This window comes from Procambarus clarkii, chromosome 1, assembly GCF_040958095.1.
Source record: "Procambarus clarkii isolate CNS0578487 chromosome 1, FALCON_Pclarkii_2.0, whole genome shotgun sequence".
Lineage (NCBI taxonomy): Eukaryota > Metazoa > Arthropoda > Malacostraca > Decapoda > Cambaridae > Procambarus > Procambarus clarkii.
The window spans coordinates 4,586,934-4,605,956 of record NC_091150.1 but is presented as its reverse complement, the minus strand read 5'-3'; the positions used below and the strand labels follow the sequence as shown (position 1 = coordinate 4,605,956).

Here is a 19,023-nt window from a genome sequence, read left to right as displayed (position 1 = left end):
TATATATATATATATATATATATATATATATATATATATATATATATATATAATGACAGTGTCAGACCACGGAGGAAGAATTGAAACAAGAATTTCCTTAAGTACTTCTGTATATTAATACATCTTCAGAAGGAATGATTTACAAGTCAAGTACAGTGGTACCTCGCATAATGATTGCCCCAAAAGACGAATATTTTGGGTAACGAACGGCCCGATCGGCGTCAAATCGTCCCGTATGACAAACGCTGGTTTGAGTAACATCAACACCACATGGTGGGGTCACGCTGCTTCTTGCACATTCTTAGACTCCTCCGACGATGCACATAAATTATGTTGTTCTTGTTTAAAGATGCTAATGATGCTGGGATATAAAAGGGTGACTGCTAAGATGTTGCAAAGCATTGACGTATTTGTAGGAAAAAAGAAATGAAATGTCTGATATAAAACAAATGTCAAAAAGGTTCGTTCGGTGGTCAGCAGGTAGGTTGCTCCATGTTTCTTACATACAAAAAATGTAAATAATAAAAAAAATGAAGAATTTTGAAAACAGTACAAATGTCAAAAAGGTTCGTTCGGTGGTCTACAGGACGGCTGCTCCATGTTTCTTAAAAAGAAAAAAAACGAAAAAGAAAAACTGTTGAAACAATTTGAAAAATGGACATATGTCATAAAGGTTCGTTCAGTGTTTGTCGGGTAGGCTGCTCCATTATTGAGACGTAAGTGACAAATACAAAACAAATGGAACACATTTGAAACAAAGAAAGATTGTCATAATGGAGCAGCCTACCCAACAAACACTGAACGAACCTTTTGCTATAACGAATGTGAAAGACAAGGGCTGCTGGCTGGGTTAGTACTGCGTGAGCAACCATTTGTGGCACACGTGCCTCTGGCTCTCAAACACCTGTCCGACACGGTGTTGAAAGACTGTGCTCAGTCGGTGCAATTCAGACCCTTTTGTTTGAAGAACATAAGGGTCATAACATTGGTGAAGCTTGGCGCAATAAGGGCTTAACACAACGGTCAGATGCCAGTGATACAGCACCTATGAGGATGATACAGCGAGCGTATCCAGGTGTATCTCTGAGCCCCACCCTTGCCATCTCTAATGTATATAGATGATACATAGATGAATCGTTTTCTGCGTTCAGTGGTGATGCATCTGATACAAGTAGCATAGATGAACAGTGTTAGCGGCTTCCATGGTGGTGGTGTTCATTGATATTTTCAAGAATACCTGAATCTCTTCCTGACTGATGGACACTCTTTGAGGCTAGCTGAATCTCTTCCTGACTGATGGACACTCTTTGAGGCTAGCTGAATCTCTTCCTGTGTGGGACCTTACAAAGCGATCTTTTCAAGACTACCTTACAAATTGAGCTTTTCCTATAATCGTTTCAATGCTACTTTATGCTTTACAAGCTTGGCTTCATACCACCTACAAGTACTAAAGCCAAGGGTGCACGTGAGTGCGTTATTTGCAAGCACACATAGAACGATGAAACAGGAAACGAAAATCTATATGTAGCTGGTGCAAGGAGAGCAAAGTCGCGCTGTGTACCATGGACTACTTCGTTTAGGGAGCATAACGAAGCAAATATTGCATCAGCCAGAAAAATTATCAGATGGATTATGAGAACTTTCAAATCCAGGGGTCCCATCACAATGGTTGTACTCTTCAAGTCACTTGTGTTGTCCTGTCTTGAGTACTGCTCAGTACTCACCTCCCCCTTCAGAGCAGGAGAGATTGCTGAAATAGAGGGAATACAGAGAACATTACGGCATGCATAGACGCGATAAAGCACCTAAATTATTGGAATCGTCTCAAAGCCCTCCAAATGTACTCACTAGAAAGAAGACAAGAGAGATATTAAATAATATACACATGGAAGATACTGGAGGGCCAAGTACCAAATCTACACAATAAAATAACAACATACTGGAGTGAAAGATATGTAAGAAAATGCAGAATAGAACAAGTGAAGAGCAGAGGTGCCATAGGCACAATCAGAGAACATTGTATAAACATCAGAGGTGCGCGGTTGTTCAACACCCTCCCAGCGAGCAGGAGAAACATTGCCGGAACAACTGTGGACATCTTAAAGAGGAAACAAGGTTGTTTCCTCCAAGGAGTGTCGGACCAACCAGGCTATGGTGGATATGTGAGCTTGCGGGCCGCTCGCCCGCAAGCCCACTTGCGGGATGCTCGGCCTAGTGGACTAAACTCTCACAAGTCAAGCCTGTCCTAGGGCCGGGCTTGGGGAGTGTCCCTGTCTCTACACTGTGGTCATTGTAGAGAAACAACATTACTTATCTTGTCAAATAACTTTACTCAGTCTGATACTTCATTGTAGTCCCGTTACTTTACTCAGAGCCTGATGCTTCATTATAGTCCAGTCTCCACCATTAATGTTTGTGTTGGTAATGACAGGTGCAGGAGACCATCAGGGAGGCCCTGGAGATGATGACCACGGAGACAGGTGCCACAGCTGACCCCGTACACCTGGGAGACTCAGCCTCCACCATTAATATTTGTGTTGGTAATGACAGGTGCAGGAGACCATCAGGGAGGTCCTGGAGGTGATGACCACAGAGACAGGTGCTACAGCTGATCCCGTACACCTGGGAGACTCAGCCTCCAACATTAATATTTGTGTTGGTAATGACAGGTGCAAGAGACCATCAAGGAGGCCCTGGAGATGATGACCACGGACACAGGTGCCACAGCTGACCTCATATACCTGGGAGACTCAGCCTCCAGCATCACGAATAAAGTTCAGGAAATCACTGGAGAGGTCCCCCAGAAGCCATTAACAGTAAGTTTTTTCTCGTAAGTCATATCACAAGATATTGAGTTGTGTTTTGAAGAGAGGAAGCTGTTCTTAGGTTTATCAAGGTTCGCCAAGGTCAACTACTGACTTAATATACAATACACAATAGTTGCCTAACTCCTGGATAAACAATTACTGGTAGGTGAACAGCGGAATCAGGTGAAAGGAAACATGAGAACCATTTCTGTAAAATGTGATGATTGAACTTGTGATCTTCTATTGAACCCGGGATCCTGGCCCCCTCATAGAGGCACATAGAGTGGGTGACACTACACCAACCTACAGGGAAAGCATCCAGGAAGGCAGCAAACCAAAACAGACCACTGCTGGGTTTGAAGAAAATGATGCCTTGAAATTGCCAACAAACTCACAAACAATACCAGCACAAACCTTCCCTGCCAGTAGAGGGAGGGCTGGAGCTACAGGTCCAGCACCAACCCTCTGACAGTAGAGGGTGGCTGGAGCTACAGGTCCTGCACCAACCCCATGCCAGTAGAGGGGAGGGGGGTGGAGCTACAGGTCCTGCACCAACACCCTGCCAGTAGAGGGGAACTGGAGCTACAGGTCCAGCCCCAACCCCCTGCCAGTAGAGGGGGGGGGGCTGGAGCTACAGGTCCTGCACCAACCCCCTGCCAGTAGAGGGGGGCTGGAGCTACAGGTCCAGCACCAACCACATGCCAGTAGAGTGGGGCTGGAGCTACAGATCCTGCACCAACCCCCTGCCAGTAGAGGGCAGCTGGAGCTACAGGTCCAGCACCAACCCCTTTCCAGAAGAGTGGGGGGGGGGCTGGAGCTACTGGTCCAGCACTAACCCCCTGCTAGTAGAGGGTGGCTGGAGCTACAGGTCCTGCACCAACCCCATGCCAGTAGAGGGGGGCTGGAGCTACAGGTCCTGCACTAACCCCATGCCAGTAGAGTGGGGCTGGAGCTACAGGTCCAGCACCAAACCCCCTGCCAGTAGAGGGGGGGGGGGCTGGAGTTACAGGTCCAGCACCAACCCCCTAGCCAGTAGAGCGGGGCTGGAGCTACAGGTCCACCATAATGTGGCTGTCATTGACCACAGGTGATTATGGGGCTGACACTGACCACAGGTGATTATGGGGCTGACACTGACCACAAGTAATTATGGGGCTGACACTGACCACAGGTGATAATGGGGCTGACATTGACCACAGGTGATAATGGCACTGACACCTACACAAGGAATAATGGGGCTGACACTGACCACAGGTGATAATGAGCTGACACTAGCCACAGGTGATACTGGGGCTGTCACTGACCACAGATGATAATGGGACTGATACTGTCCACAGGTTGAGGACCTCCGCAGGATGAGGGAGCCTGTCAAGAGGCTGGTGAAGGCTGGCTGGGTGTTAGCCATTAAGAGGCTGGTGGAGGCTGGCCGGGTGTTGGCCGTCCAGGAAGACCAAGATGGCTGCCGCTCCGCCAGGATAACTCTACAAGACGGACAGCTGTACCTCCACCCATTCCTGCGTCAGCCCACGCCCGCTCATGCCCACACCCTCCAGGTTACTTTATTACACCCACTAGTCTTACTGACTTACTGAGTTTTGGTAACGGATATGATAACATTTTGTTAAACAGTTATCAGCATGATTTATTTAATTTTCTGCAGGAGAGTGAGGTTGTGGACGTGCTGGACCCCTCCTGCACCCTGGCATTCCTTGACTTCGGGTGGGCGGGGTCAACAAGAGGGCGGGTCACCATCCAACTGACCCCTGACACTTCGCTGGCCAGACAGTTTGTGTTGTTGTGTATGGGCCAGCGGGGCCACACCTACTGCAACACTAAACTGTTGTGGGTGGGGGACAAGGGTCACCCAGGGGAGTGTGTGGTGGGCGGAGACTACGAGAGTAATGATGGTGAGGGAGGAGCTTCACTGCTGCCTGGCCTTCAGGGGCAGTACCGGAGGTCAGGCCGGGCAGGAGCTGTGTGTACCAGGGGTGGGCCAGGGGGTCCCTGGAGTGCCCAGTTCACCATCACCACCAGGGACCGCCAGGATGGTCACCAGTGGTCATGGGTCTTCGGTGATGTGGTGACCGGCCTGGATGTGGTGAGGGCAGCAGTTAACCACAGTGACATTAGGGAGGTGACTGTGGTGGACTGTGGTGTTCTGCTGCCTCTCTAGTTCACTGTACTACCACCACCACTACTGTGGTGTTGTGCTGACACTCTTGTTCGCTGTACCATCACTACATCCCAGGCAGGGTGAGACATATGGCCGAGTCTCCTTACACCCATTGCCTCTGTTCATCTAGCAGTGATTAGGAACCTGGGTGTTAGTCGACTGTTGTGGGTGGCATCCTGGAGAATTGTCAAGTGCTGCAAATATTCCAGGTATACTTGAATTTTCCACAAACGCCGTAAGGCACATCATGAGGAAAATAGCCGGAAGGCTATTTCTCGTGGCGGGTTCTTGATCACCTCCATGGCAGTGACCATTTCCCCATCCTTGTCACCCTTTTCTCTTTTCACCCTCCCCTCTCCTTCCTTAGGTGGCGATTTACTGGAACCTATTTACCCTCCGTGCTACTCTCTCCGACCTCTCCATTTTGCCTCTCACTCGCTCCCTCCTCCTTTTACATGACACCGTCTTCGACGCTGCCCTCCGTTCTATTCCTCTCTCTTCCTCTCGGGGGACACAGAAGTGCATTCCCTGTTGGAATGTGGACTGTGCTCGGGCTGTCCGCTGTAAACGTAAAGCCAGGAAGAGACACCGCCGCCAGCAGACGGCTAAGTCTTTTCTGTTGTTTCGGAAGGAGAGTGCGGTGGCCAGTAGGACCATCCGTACAGCTAAACATGGATGTTGGGAGTCTTATGTCTCCACCATTACATCCGAAACTCCTCTGCCGCAGATCTGGAAGCGTATCCGCAAGATAGCGGGTAAGTTCGTTCCCGATGTCTCGCCGGTCCTTCACCTTTGTGGTACTCTTGTGGCGGACCCGTTGCAGGTCGCGACTGAACTGGGTTCCCACTTTTCTTCTGTTAGCTCTGGTTCTCATTTTTCTCAATCTTTCCTTCTTCATAAACCTGCTCTTGAATCTCGTCCTTTGGATTTCTACACCTATCTCCGACTTCCCTATAATGATCCCTTCTCTCTGAACTTCAGTCTGCCCTGGCCCTCTGCAGTTCTACGGCTGCGGGCTCCGATGGCATTCATTATGAGATGCTTCACCATCTCCCTCCGTGCACGTCCCGGTATTTACTGAGTCTGTATAATCGGGTCTGGGAGTCGTCGTCAGTCCCTGAGGACTGGCTCGATGCCGGTGTCCTCCCTGTTCGCAAACCAGGGTCTCTTGGGACATCCTCTAAGTACTTCTGTCCTATTGCCCTCACGAGTTGTGTCTGCAAGCTCTTGAATGTATGATTAACGTTCGTCTGATGTGGTTCTTAGAACACTATCACCACCTCTCCTCTTCTCAGTTTGGTTTTCACCAGTGCCACAGCACAACTGATGCCCTGGTCAACTTGGAGGTCTATATTCGTACTGTTTTTGCTGCGAAGACTTCCATTGTTGCCGTCCTTTTAAACCTGAAAAAGGCTTACGATACCACCTGGCGATATCATATTCTGTCCCAACTTTATTCTTTAGGTCTTCGTGGTCATCTCCCTCTCTTTCTCCGAAGCTTCCTCTCTTGTCGTTCCTTTCGAGTGAGGCTTGGTACCACTCTCTCTGCCTCTTTTCAGCAATACGAAGGTGTGCCCAAGGTAGTTTTCTGAGCACTACTCTTTTTTCTGGTTGCCTTCAATCGTCTTCTAACCTCTCTTCTTCTGGCGTCTAATCTACTCTCTATGTCGACGATCTAACCCTTTGCTATCTGGGAGATGATTCGCCTCTCCTTCAAGGGCGGCTTCAACTTGCGATTCATGCCGTGTCATCTTGGGCCACCGATCATGGCTTCAACTTGCGATTCATGCCGTGTCATCTTGGGCCACCGATCATGGCTTCAGGTTCTCTACACTAAAGCTTTTACCCCTCCTACAGTTCTAAAACGCCTTTTCCTTGAGCACTTTTATTCGCACTCCCGCTCCATTTCCATCTTCACCGATAGGTCTAAGTCTGAGGACGGTGTAGGCTACTCTGTTGTTTTTCCTGACCTCACTTATATGTGTCGCCTATATTGGTTAATGGGAACTTTAACTCAAATATAATAATATTTAATTAAAAAATTGATAAACTCGAAGGACCACCCACTTTTGAGAAAAGAGGAAAAACCAATAAAGCTGACACTGATATACCAGTGCCTATGGATGATAAATTATTTGGAAATTATTTTGAAAAGCATGAATATACTGTGATAATGATTATTGGAGAGTTAAAATCCTCACTTCATTGAGTGTTTGCCTTGCTTGCCCGTCTGCCTCTCTTCTCAAATTGACATATTCATTCCTAGCACTCTGGTATCTTCCTCTGCTCTCAAGTATCCTGTTATTTCTATAGTTTCTCCACGCCCTTTTACACTGTTGCTTAGCTAGCCTACATCCCTGATTAAACCATGAGTTTCTCATCAGCAATACGTTATTTTCCTTTTGGACCGTGACAAACTTGTCTGCTGCCTCCTTACAATGCTGTGTGGTGTAGTACATTATGCCTTGGGCCGTCTTTCCCCTGAGTTCTGTTTCCCATGTTGTATCTGTTGGTAATTTTCTTATCTCCTCATAGTTTCCCTTTCGGAATGCCAGCCTTTTGTTTTCAGGTCCCCTCCTTGAGTTCATTAACCATTCTTCAACCAGATACTCAAACATCCGTACACTGTAATCCCTCATTCCCTCTTTGGCCTCGAAAGCGACTTTCCTTATGTCAGAGTCGTTCAGAGTGAAAACTAGGTTTAGTCGCGCTGGTTCATCTTAACTTCTGATTCTTGTGGGTCCGATGACATGTTGGCTTAAAAAGTTTTTTGTCGTCTCTTGCAATAGTTTAGCTCTCCATGTAGCCTATCTTCCTTGCAGATTCTTACCATACTTATATAAACACCATTTAAGTTATTTTTACTTGTTCAAACACATTCCAAAGTTCATGAACAGTTACTATTCAACAAATATTATTCATTTAAAGTTTACTTATTTATTAATTTGGTAACTCACTTGCCGACACAAAACAAGTAACACACTAAATTTCATTTTGCTTATTAGATTCTTGGTGATCATACAAAATAAAATCTGTGTTTATGAAAGAGTAATTAGGAGCCGTCGTAGCCCAGCTGTGGAAGCGTCCTCCGCGGCCTTACAGTCCGGAGTTCCAACCAATTGCTAATAGATTCTTCTTTCACAGTTCACGTAACAAAGGATTTTCCTTTTTCCTTTTATCATTAAGATGAGAGTATTAATATGGAAAGAATATAGTCAGTTATAGAACAATCTAAAGAGAAAATTGGAGATCAAATCAATATGTATGTGATTGTGGAACATTAGTAAGTCTGGGACACTGCATTTCTTAGACAATAGTCTTTTGGTCACCTAAACGTTTCTCACAACTTTGATGTAAATTATCTGTCCATGTGTGGGTGTTCCATCCTAGCAGTCTTTACCTTGTTGTGTTAACAGAATCAAGAAATAGCTTTCTAGCCTATACTATTTCTGGTGCCTTCTCTTCCTCTCACCTATGTTTAGTGTTTTGCATTTGTCACTGTTAAAGGAAAGTGACCATCTGTCTGACCACCGCTTGTGCGCATCTAGATCTCCTTGTACAAGGAGATCTAGATCTCCTTGTACTCTCCCTCAAACATCTTCGTTTGTAAATCTCAGCAATTATGCATAATCCTCAAATTAGGATACTTAAGTTTTTTCTGTTATTTTGATGACATATTCATATTTCATATGACATACTGTATCTGAATGACCCCAAGTGATCTCGTGGGGGTACACTACTTGCGTTTTTAAATACTTGCAACTGTTTGCCACTGATTTCTCTTCATTAAGCATTACCCTGTGTTTTCAACCAATGATATGTTCTCTCATCCACATCAGCACTCCTTTAGATATAAAATCCTGGTCTTCAATTTTGGGATGGGGACCACTAAATGGAACTGTGTTACACGTTTGTTGATTATCTGTGAAAATACAGGTAGCTAGCCCTTCCACCTGTAGTTGTATAATTTTCTGGGGGGAGCCCCGTCGGCTCCCCGGAGCTTTACCGGCTGATAGGCTAATGTCAGACTTTGGCATCAGTCATGTGTATGGAGTTCTAGGGCCTACCGGGGACCACGAGCCAGAACCTGGCCCCCTCAGAGAGGCAAGGGGAGCAATGGCCTATAGAAACCCCCGTGTGGTTGGAAGCATTTTATGTCTGCCATCGACCGGGTCAAGCATCTAGAAAGGTAAGCATTCCAAAACAAACCCCTATTCTGGTGAAAATTGCTACCTAAGCCGAACTAGTGAATAGAACTCTTCAACAGAAAACAAGGAAACTAGTATGACGTCATACGTCACCGCGCCGCTGTCTGCGCAGCTCCCCCCTCCCCGGGAGGGGGAAGGGGGAGCCCCAGACCTCCCACGCCGGCTATCCACCCATCAGTTCTTCGGCTGATGCTATAGGCAATGGTTATGTGCTCTGGCTGCAGTGGTTGTTTCAGCACTGTACCTAGAGTGTGGTGTCTGTTTTCTAGGTGGTGCGTGAGCCGGGAGTGATTCTTCAGTACTCGGGCTGCATGCGCCTAGGGATCCCTTCCCTAGGTGCCCTGTAAGTACTGCCCTTGGGGCTTGGGGCCACCTTCCACAAGTTCCTTGGGTCCTGCCCCTGCTTGGCCGTTTACTGCTTGGTTTTCGGCCGCTCTTTGTGTGCTCGGGTGTTCTGTCTCCCTTGTTCGCTTTAGAGTAAGGGGCAGTGTTTGCACTGGTGGGGCGCGGGGTACTGTGCAGCTTGTCTTTACCAATCATAGCGGCCGGCTCTGTTCCGCTTGGGTACGCTGTCCTCTTGCGGGGTTTTCTTTTTCTTTTTGTTTATCTACCTGGTGGGGGGTCTGCCTTCGTTCTTGCCCCTTGTGTCCCTTGTGTTCTGAGTATTTTCTGGTGGTACCCCTGCTAGGTCCCCGTGAGTGTACACGTCCCGGGGGTTCAGCTCTTAGAAAGTTGTTTGGTAGCTTTGGGTGCCGGTTAGCAGTACCCTGCCTGGGATTACCTGAGCGCGAGTCCTCTTAAAGTAAACGCTCGGGACCCTGGGAAACCCCTGGGGGCACGCGGGTCCGATGGATGTGACCCCAGAGTCCCCCCCTCGCTTCCAGCGAGTTTGAGGGTTGCTCTCACCTTTTGTCTCTGGGTGACTCTCTGTTTTGCCTCCGTCTGCTGCCTGTGGGGTCGGTGACACCTTCGACCCGGAGTCCTGCGAGTTTGGTTGCTCGTTGTGGCTCGGTTACCCAGTTGTGCTAACAAAGCGGGTGCGGGCAGCAGGGGCGTTGCACTTGAGCCTTGGTGGTGGCAACGTTCTCGTGGTTTCCTCCCCGGGAGCCCCGGGGCTGCCCCGTTGTAGTTCGTTTTGGGACTTGGGGGTGTTGGTTGCTTCGGTTCCATCCACGCCCCCTTGTCTTTCCCCTGGTTCACCCTTCCTGCCTGCATCCGGTTCCTTACCGTCTGTAGGTTCGGGGCGGGGTTTTTGGTGGTGTTGAGACTCGGGCAGTCTCGGGGAATTCCCCTTCCGGGGTAGTGACGGGGGCAATTTGGGCCTGTTCCTCCAGCCGTGTTGTATGAGTCTGCCAGTGGGCTCCCTTCCTTAGTGTTTTCACGGCTGCCCCGGTTTTCTGGTACGGCCGGGGCTTTGGGGGAACGGCTCGGCCCCAGGGCCTGTCGTGTAGGTTCCCGGGGCTGGGGAGGGGCTGACTTGGGGGGGCCTTGGCCCCGTTAGGCCCTGTGGGGGTTTTTATCCCCCTCTAGGCGGGGCTTGTGGTTACGCGGAGTGGGGTCTTTCCTCCCCACTCGCCGTACGTGCTGTTGGACGTCGGCCCCTCCCCGGGCTCGGTTCCTTGGCCTTTGAGTCGGTTGGTTCCGTCCTGTGGGTGGCTGTTTCCTCCCCCCCCCATCCTTTTTGGGACGGTGTTTTTGTCATGTTTCCCCGTTCGATGGGGTTCTGCGTGACTTCTGATCTCGGGTGCGCCTGCGCCTTCGTGTGCCTTCGGGACTAGCGTTGGCTTCTGTGTTCTCGAGGGTACGGGAAGGTTTTTCGCTACTTCCCGCATTATTGGAACGTCTGTCGGCTCCTCGTACTTGTCGCCCTGTTGGGCTACTTGTCGCCCTGTTGGGCTACTTGTCGCCCGGTTGGGCTACTTGTCGCCCGGTTGGGCTACTTGTCGCCCGGTTGGGCTACTTGTCGCCTGGTTGTGCTACTTGTCGCCCGGTTAGGCTACTTGTCGCCCGGTTGGGCTACTTGTCGCCCGGTTGGGCTACTTGTCGCCCGGTTGGGTTCCTTTTTTTGGCTCTTTGCTTCTTTGGCCGGTTTTCTTGTTCCTGCTTCCTCTTTTGGCTCCTTTTCTCGTGCAGTAGTCCTAGCTGGCGCCTTCCCGCAGGGAGGGTGTGCGGTTCGGCCAGCGTGTTATGCGCATGCGCCGTGGAGTTTGTTTTGGTCTGGGCGGTGTTTCAGTGCTGGGGGTTTGGCGCCTTTTTTTGCTACAGTGCTACGCCTCTCGTTCTTCTCCCTGGCTGCGGTATGTGCCCCTTCGCGCCGGGGGTGTCCTGGTTCCCAGTTGTGGGGAGGACACCGCGGGTTTCCCTGTGTCATGGGTGTGGACCGCCTCCTTCGCCTCTCCGTTCTCCTGCGGGTCCGGCTCTGGCGTCTTCACCTGGCGGTGCTCCCAAGTTCTTCTGGGCACGGTTGAGTCGTGTCAAGTTTGTGCCACCATTCGCCAGGTGAGTTTCTGCGGTCTGGCGTCTTTTGGCCAGGCGCTGGATGCGGCGGTGTTTATATACCTGTCTTTATTTAGGTATATTTTGTACGACTGAGACCGTTCGCACACCAGTGACTGTCCCTTTATCACCCCTTCCTGTCCCCCTCATGTGCATGTCCAACCCATGCTGGAGTCATTCAGGGGACCCTCCCTTTTTAATGTTGAGGTGTGGGGGTTGTAGGGTTGGTTCTGTACTCACCTGGTAAGGCTCCTGGCTGTGCTTGCAGGATTTGAGCTCTGGCTCTTGGGTCCCGCCTATCTAGTAGAACTTGCGGGATAGTACCAGTGGAGTGCAGTGGTGCTGTTGGCACTTTTGGGGAACACTGTATTACCATCAGTGGTCTGTGCTTGTTACACGACCTACTTGCGAGCATAAGCCTTCTTGCTGGTTCGTCCGTGGACTTCCAGGGCGCACTGGCCTGTTTTCGTTTGGCAGTTCCGGCCCGTCCTGGTTGTGGGGATATGTGGGCCGGTGGACTGCTCCTCGCAGCTGCCTGGTGGGCCATCCTCTGGCCGGTCTGGCCTGACCTTGGGCCGGGCTTCAGGTGTAAAAGAGCTCACAGTACCTCATCCAGCAGGTATCGAGCGGGGTTTCTCCGCCGTCGGTCGCCTGGTGCAGGTTTCTGGGCCTGCAGGGTTTTGTCGTGTCTCCGTTGGCCCTGTCTGGGGTCGGCCTGCTCCGTTCTCTGCCTTTGCAGAGGGGAGTTGCTATTTACATGTTGCATGTTGCAGTGGTGCCTGTTGCGGCTGCTGCACGTGTGCATTGGTACTGTGTTTCACGGTGGCGTGTCCTTGTTCCTGTGTCCGGTTGTGGAGTGGCACTTTGCTGCCGTTTTGTGCCTGGGGATTGCGTGGGGTTTTTGTCCCTGCCTGATTGTCCACCCCTGGTTGTTCTCCTGGAGTTTTTTGTGCTTCTGCTCTTTCTTCCTGCCTCCTCTGCAGCAGGGATGTTCTGCGTGTGTTCTTAGGCGTTGGTCAGCCTGTGTCCTGTGATGTGCTTCTTTGTCTCGGTCTATTGCAGTTGTTCGTGCCCCTTGGTTCGGGTCCTGTTCTGGCGGCGACCCTTCCGCCTTCTTTGGTTTTCCTAGCTTGCCCTGCCGGTTGTTTTTTTTTGGGGGGGGGGGTCTTGCGATGTCTCGCGTCGGACCCGTCGTTTCTGAACTCCTGGCGGGCTTGCATGCTTTGGGGAGTTTTTCTGTTCGGCAGACGTTCCATCTCCTTGTGCCGCCTGGGTTTCGGTGGTCGCGCCCGAGATCTTCTCGCGGCTCCGCCTTTTCCTGGGCTCGGGGGGGGGGGCCTTGTCGGGGCTGCTTATGTTCTGCCTCGTGGTCTCGCCTCCGGTTGGTGGTCGGGTGGCTTCGTGGTAGGTGTCCCACCTGCGTGCTTCTCTTGGCGGTAGTATGGGGTATTTTGGCGGTCCTTCCTTTTCCTGTCCCTTCTTAGGTGGTTACTCTTGTTCGCTTGGTTTACTCTCGGCTTGGTTTTCTAGTGGGGGTTGGGGGCCGTCGTCTTGCCACATACTGTCGCCTCTTTCCGTGCGGCGCAGGCGGAGCCGCTTCAGCTTGCTTTCGGTCTTGGTGTTGCTTCTGCACCGTTAGTCAGCTGTCTTGTGCGTCGTTTCACCTCCGGCCTGTTCGTGCGCCGCTTGCACCATCCTGGTTTCTGGTCAGCGTGCTCTGTCTTCTCCTCGGTTGGTAGTGCTCCTTCAGTTCCGGTGTGTTTTTTCGTCGGCTCTTTCCTTTGGGCTTTTGCCTCTGGGGGTCGAGTCGCTGAGTTTTCTTGCTCCTTCGGTTTTAGCGTTTTGGTTGTTTGATGGCAGCAGTCTCCATCTTTTCTGGCGCGGGGTGGGGCTGCTGCATTCTGGAGGGGTCCAGGGTTTGTTGGTGCTTCGTTGGTTGGGCCGGGGGTGTGTTGTTTTTGTGTTCAGTGGTGGCCCTCCGCTGTTGTTTGCTTGCCACGGCGTTTGGGTCCGGAGCGCGTTTTGCGTTGATCCGGTTCTGTTCTTCCCGGTTCGCGGGTGATAGTGTCCCGGGTGGTCAGCCGTGTTCTTGCGGCTAAGCTGCCTGTGTTCTTCCCTCATGCCAGTGGCGTTCGTGGCTTTGCTGCTCTCGCTGCCGTCTGGGCGACGTGGCCTTGCAGTCTTTCGGGCATGGATTTTTGGTGTTCGTGAGGGGGCCAGGTTCTGGCTCGTGGTCCCCGGTAAGCCCTAGAACTCCATACACATGACTGATGCCAAAGTCTGACATTAGCATATCAGCCGGTAAAGCTCCGGGGAGCCTCCGGGTCTCACCCAGAAAATGGCGTTTCATTACATTCAACGCTGGTTTTTATTTCAACGACACATAAATTAGTAGGGCATTATCAGCCTTAATTGAATCCATGCTGGTGCTTTGAGAGAAATCTTAATTTTTTAAGTGTTCCAAGAGACATATCCTTGCAAGCTTCTCTAGCGCCTAAATGAGAATGGTCGATAATGAAGCTACTGTGGAGTTTAGTGGCTCCTGTGTCCTTTCATTCTGGCACATTGGCACTACATTGGCTGTCTTCCATTCCTTTGGCAACTCTCTCTTTTTCACTGATGAGTCGAAGAGTTAATGGGAGGCTCGAGTCCGCAGCTACATCTTTCAGTCTCCACAAATACCATTTGTTGCTTACAGTGTACTCACCTATTTGTGCCTGCAGGATTGAGCTCTAGCTGTTGGATCCCGCTTTTCTACCCGTTGGTTGTTGAATGCAATGACTCCTTACTTATTAATCTATCATACCTGATTTAAAGTTATGAATGGAGTTAGCCTCTGCAATCTGCTCCTTTAGGAGCATTTACTCACTACCATTCCATTTACTCACTACCCTTATTCTAAAATAAAATTTTCTAACATCTCTATGACACATCTGAGTCTCATGGTTTCACCCGTGCCCCCTTCTAATATTGTTATTCAATGTAAACATTTCCTCTGTTTCCACCTTGTCAATCCCTCTAAGTATTTTATATGTCTATGTCATGTCCCCCCTTTGTCTCCTCTTTTTTAATTTTGTAATGTTTAGTTCCTTCGATCTGTCTTCCTACCTCATCCCTCTTAGTTCTGGGAGCTTCCTTATGTGTTTTTTAGGATGGGGAATTCACGATGGGGCGGCATACTCTAAGACTGGCTTCACATAGGCGGTATACAATGATCTAAAAGCCTCCTTATTTGTTACGAATCCATATATTCGGTTCTAACATTTATCATGATAAACATGTATGTCCATTATTTCTTATATCGGTTATTTAAATTAATCATTATATCCATTTGTTTTCCAGTATATATGTTTGATTTATATGTAGCATGCTGTAGTGTGCCTGTATGTAATATTTTGTTAATGCTATTGCATGTTCATTCCTGTGGGGGGAGACCGTGGCGTCTCATGGGGGGATGACCATATTTGGGATGTTCCAGTATGCGTGCAGTGTATCAAGCTAGCGTCACTGACTCACCCTCGTAATTATTCCTGTTTATTGATTGTACTTAATTTCTTAATTACACCTTAGCAGTGTTATATACATATAAGTTTAGTTATAATTATGTTCTTAAGTATTACTCTCTAATAGCAGAGTATCTAGAGGTTTCATGTGGTTTTTAGTTGGTAATCTGTAGACTCCATGCCTGCATGCGGGAACATGCCAGTTGCGTGGGTGAAGCTGGCTGGGGTGGACATGTTGTTGAGATAAGTCAGTGGTACTTGTTTATTGTTTAGTAACATAGCTAATTGCCTGCTTAGACCATTATTTGCTTACCCATCTATCCATTTAAGTCTTAAAATAGTGATCAGTGCTTATATAATGATATTGTGTTACTGTATTCTGGTGCATTAATATTTCTGGCTGCCTGTATTTCCATTTATATGTTTGTTCTTTTTTACCCTTACTTAAATATAAGTATATTGCTTTGTTGAGTAAGCAGTTGAACTATATACCCTAGACACTTTTAGTAGGCAAGGCCGTATTATTATGTATTTTTTACAACTGCAAAAGCAGAGGAACCATACCCTGAGGTCAAGGGCCATAACAAAATGAGGGGCTATGTCCGGGAGAATTAATTCCCATAATTTAATCTACTAAATAGTGGTGCATGTTATTAATTGTTAATGCCTTCCTAGGTACTGTGTGTTTAACTAGTGATACCCAACCAAGCCTGTGAACCATTTCTCTGCTCATTCTGAGCTGCTTGTGGAAGTTTTCTCAACACTTCACGATTGAGGTAAGTGTACAGCTTGTGCCAGGGGCCAAGCAAACTTTCAGTGTTGTTGTAATTGCTAGTTGTGCTAATTAAGCTGACAAGGTAGCACCAAATACGTCCGGTTGAAGTGCGGACGTATTGCCTGGCTCTCCCGTAGTTGGTGAAAGTTTGCCAGGTTGGCCAGCAGGGGGTGTGCGTGTCTCTGCTTGCCTGGTCAGTGCTGACGTGGCTTGTAGGATAGGGGTACCTCTTCCCCTTGTAGTGAGGGCTCAGTCCGTGGGCCTCGCGTTTTCCGGCCGGGCTGGTTAACCTGAGGTGGCGCTGGTGTTATGTGAGATGCTTCGTATCCCTGTGATGGACGTGTATGGTGTAGAGTTGGTGAGTGCACTTCGGGCTATTGTCAAGTTCACATACGAGGTGGCGTATTGGGAGTTTCTCCGTTGCTATGAGGGGCGCACCTTACCTCTGCCGGATGGTGCGGGCACTGTGACCCTCTCAGATCGTAGTGGTGCCCTCACTTATGTCAGTGTTCATGGGGCGCCCTTGAAGTTTCCGGAGGGACTGCTGCGGCATTACTTCGGCCAGTTTGGTGCTGTTGTTAGTGTGAGGTTGCACATTATCTCCTCGAGTCCGCTCAAGGGTTTGCGAATGACCATTCGAACCCTGGGCATGTGGCTCCGGTCGGACATTCCGTCCTCCGTAAAACTCATGGGATACCACTTTCAGTGTTTAACGCCCGCCAGCCTCGGACATGCTATCGTTGTGGCCTTTTGGGCCATCAGGCTGCTGGGTGTTCTGCAACTGCCATTGCGCCCGTGAACCTCTTCAGTGAGGAGGATTTCCCGCCGCTTCCTGTGGAGGCTTCGGTGGATGTGGACGTCTCTTTGGTCGATGCTGCACCCCCTATGTCGATTTTTGTGCCTCCTGTTGTTGTCGCCTCTCCTCCGGTGGTTGTGTAGCCATCTGGTGCCCGTCCTGCTCCGGTTGGTGTCCCTGGCGTTCCTGTGGATCTTCTGACTGCCTTCAGCTCGACTTCCCCATCTTCCAGTTCTTCGTGTGCTGCATCTGTCCCTGTCCCTGCACCCTCGTCGTCTGTCCCGGCTATGCTGGGGTGGATACGGCGCCTCCTTCTGTGCCTGGCTTGGTACCTCATGTGGTTGAGGATGCAGCCTTTCTACGACGAGCGTCGGTTCACCCGGCTTGTGTTGACAGTCTCTGGGTCAGCATCCGGCTCTGATGATGTCCGGCCGGTTCCCAAGCGTTCCCGGCGATCTTCTGATTGGGCTAATGTGGGAAGTTTCGACGATGGTGGGTCTTCCAGCGACGGCGATGAGGTTCCGGTTGCATCGCATTCTTCGGTGGTGGCGGAGGTCCATGTGCCTGCGGCTGCCAGTGTCGGTGTTTCTTCTAGTGAAGTGCCTGTGCAGCTTGCTTCCAGTGCGTCGCCTGCATTGGATGGTTCCGGTTCTGCATGGGGGGGGTAGTTCCTCCTGCTGGTGAGCTTGGTGACCTGGTGGTGGTATTAAAGAAGACTGCTTGGTCTGGGGGTTCCGTGCCCCCAGCTTCGACCCCTGTTTCATCAGCGGCAGTTTTGCCGCTTCTCCCATCTCCGGCTGTCTCTTCTGCATCTCCTGCGGTGTCGGGTGTGGTGTTCCCGACTCGGCGGCCTTCGTCGTCTTCTCCTGTGCATCCGGGGGCGGGGCCGCCTCGGTGGCCCACGTCCGCTTCTTCCATGTCTTCTGCTTCCAGGGAAGGGGTGGTTCGCTCTACCTTCCCTCGTTATGCGACTACTGCCGCCCAGCTCCTGGAGCTGCCGCTTCTGCCTGATCTGGTGATTCCAGAGTTTATCCACGCCCCCCTGAGGCAGGGGGATCATTGTCCTACCGACAGGGAGTATTTAATATGGGAGGCCTATAAGCAGAAATATCCTCTGCATGAGTTTCCTGAGAAATATTCGCCTCCCATTGAGGTGTTTCCTCCTTTTAAGTGTTTTTTTTGTGTGTTCGCTATGTGTTGTGGTGTGTCCGTGTGTGTGCGTGTATGTGGGGTGCGGTTGCGTGCGTGTGTGGGAGTGTGGGTGGGCCGGGTTTGTTTTCCCGGTTCCTGCGTGATCTGTGCTAGTTGTGGGGTAGTTGCTGCCCTTCATGCTGCTTGTGTGGCTCTGCTTGTGTTTGTTTTCATTGTCATGTATTGCTGCTGTGATTTTCCTTTTCTTTGTGTTCATTTTTGTGTTTTATTTATTTTTATTGTAGTTATGTATTTGTGCCTCTCCGTGTGGTTTCTGAGGCCAGTAGGCTTGTTTTGTGTTGTGTTTCAATGGTTGGGTTGTTGGGTGCGGGTTTGGGTACTTTGTAATTGTATTGATGTACTTATTGTTTGTTTTGTTATCGGCCCTTCAGGCCGGTGTTTTGTGTATATGTTAATTTGTTCTTTTGTGACTTTGTAATTTGTGCTTTTGTGATCTGTTCGTCTTTTCTCGTTGTATTGTACTTGTATGCGTGCTTGCCTGTACGCTTAACACTGAACGACATGTATTGCACTGTTCTTTTTATACTGTCTTGTATTATGTTTGGGTTTTGTTGTCGGCCCTTCAGGCCGGTATTTTATGTGATTTTGTACTTTGTGATTTTATGATTTGTGTTTGTTCTGTTTGTTTTGTTCTCGTTATTGTATTTATACGCATGTACGTATGTAAAAATAATAATAAAAAAAATTAGCTGACAATGGAGAAACAAGTTGCTGTGTTGGTGGAGCATCCAAATTTTAGTGAAATTAAAGACTTGAAGAAGTCTGGGTTGTTGTACATGGCTGAAAAATTAAATCTGACAGTTTCCAGGAGAATGTTAAAGGCTCAGCTAGTAAGAGTCATTGTCACACACTTGGTGGAGGAGGAGAAACTCGACGAGGAGTGGTTAGAGGAATTAAAAGAAGAGTCAAGTGACCAGGTGGCAATTCTAAAGTTAGAGATGGAATCTAAGCTAGAGATGGCTAAGTTAGAAGCAGAGAAACAGAGGTTGGAGATGCAGAATCGCCAAAAACAGCTGGAGTTGGAGACTCGGCAGCAGATGCTTGACGCTCAGA

At 49.4% G+C, this 19,023-nt stretch overlaps 1 protein-coding gene across 2 annotated transcripts in view; it reads left to right on the top strand.

The window, feature by feature from the left end:
- Positions 1–6,432, top strand: part of LOC138349612 (tripartite motif-containing protein 59-like) — a 318,336-nt gene extending 311,904 nt beyond the window's left edge. Inside the window, exons 4-7 of one of the 2 annotated variants that reach the window (XM_069325897.1) lie at positions 2,551–2,580; positions 2,700–2,816; positions 4,145–4,360; positions 4,468–6,432. In XM_069325897.1, coding sequence (XP_069181998.1) covers positions 2,551–2,580; positions 2,700–2,816; positions 4,145–4,360; positions 4,468–4,980 — 876 coding nt within the window. In that variant the 3' untranslated portion in view covers positions 4,981–6,432. Of the gene's footprint in view, positions 1–2,550; positions 2,581–2,669; positions 2,817–4,144; positions 4,361–4,467 lie in introns of both variants that reach the window. The other variant, XM_069321202.1, reaches the window with a different exon arrangement.
- The last annotated feature ends 12,591 nt before the right edge of the window (positions 6,433–19,023 follow it).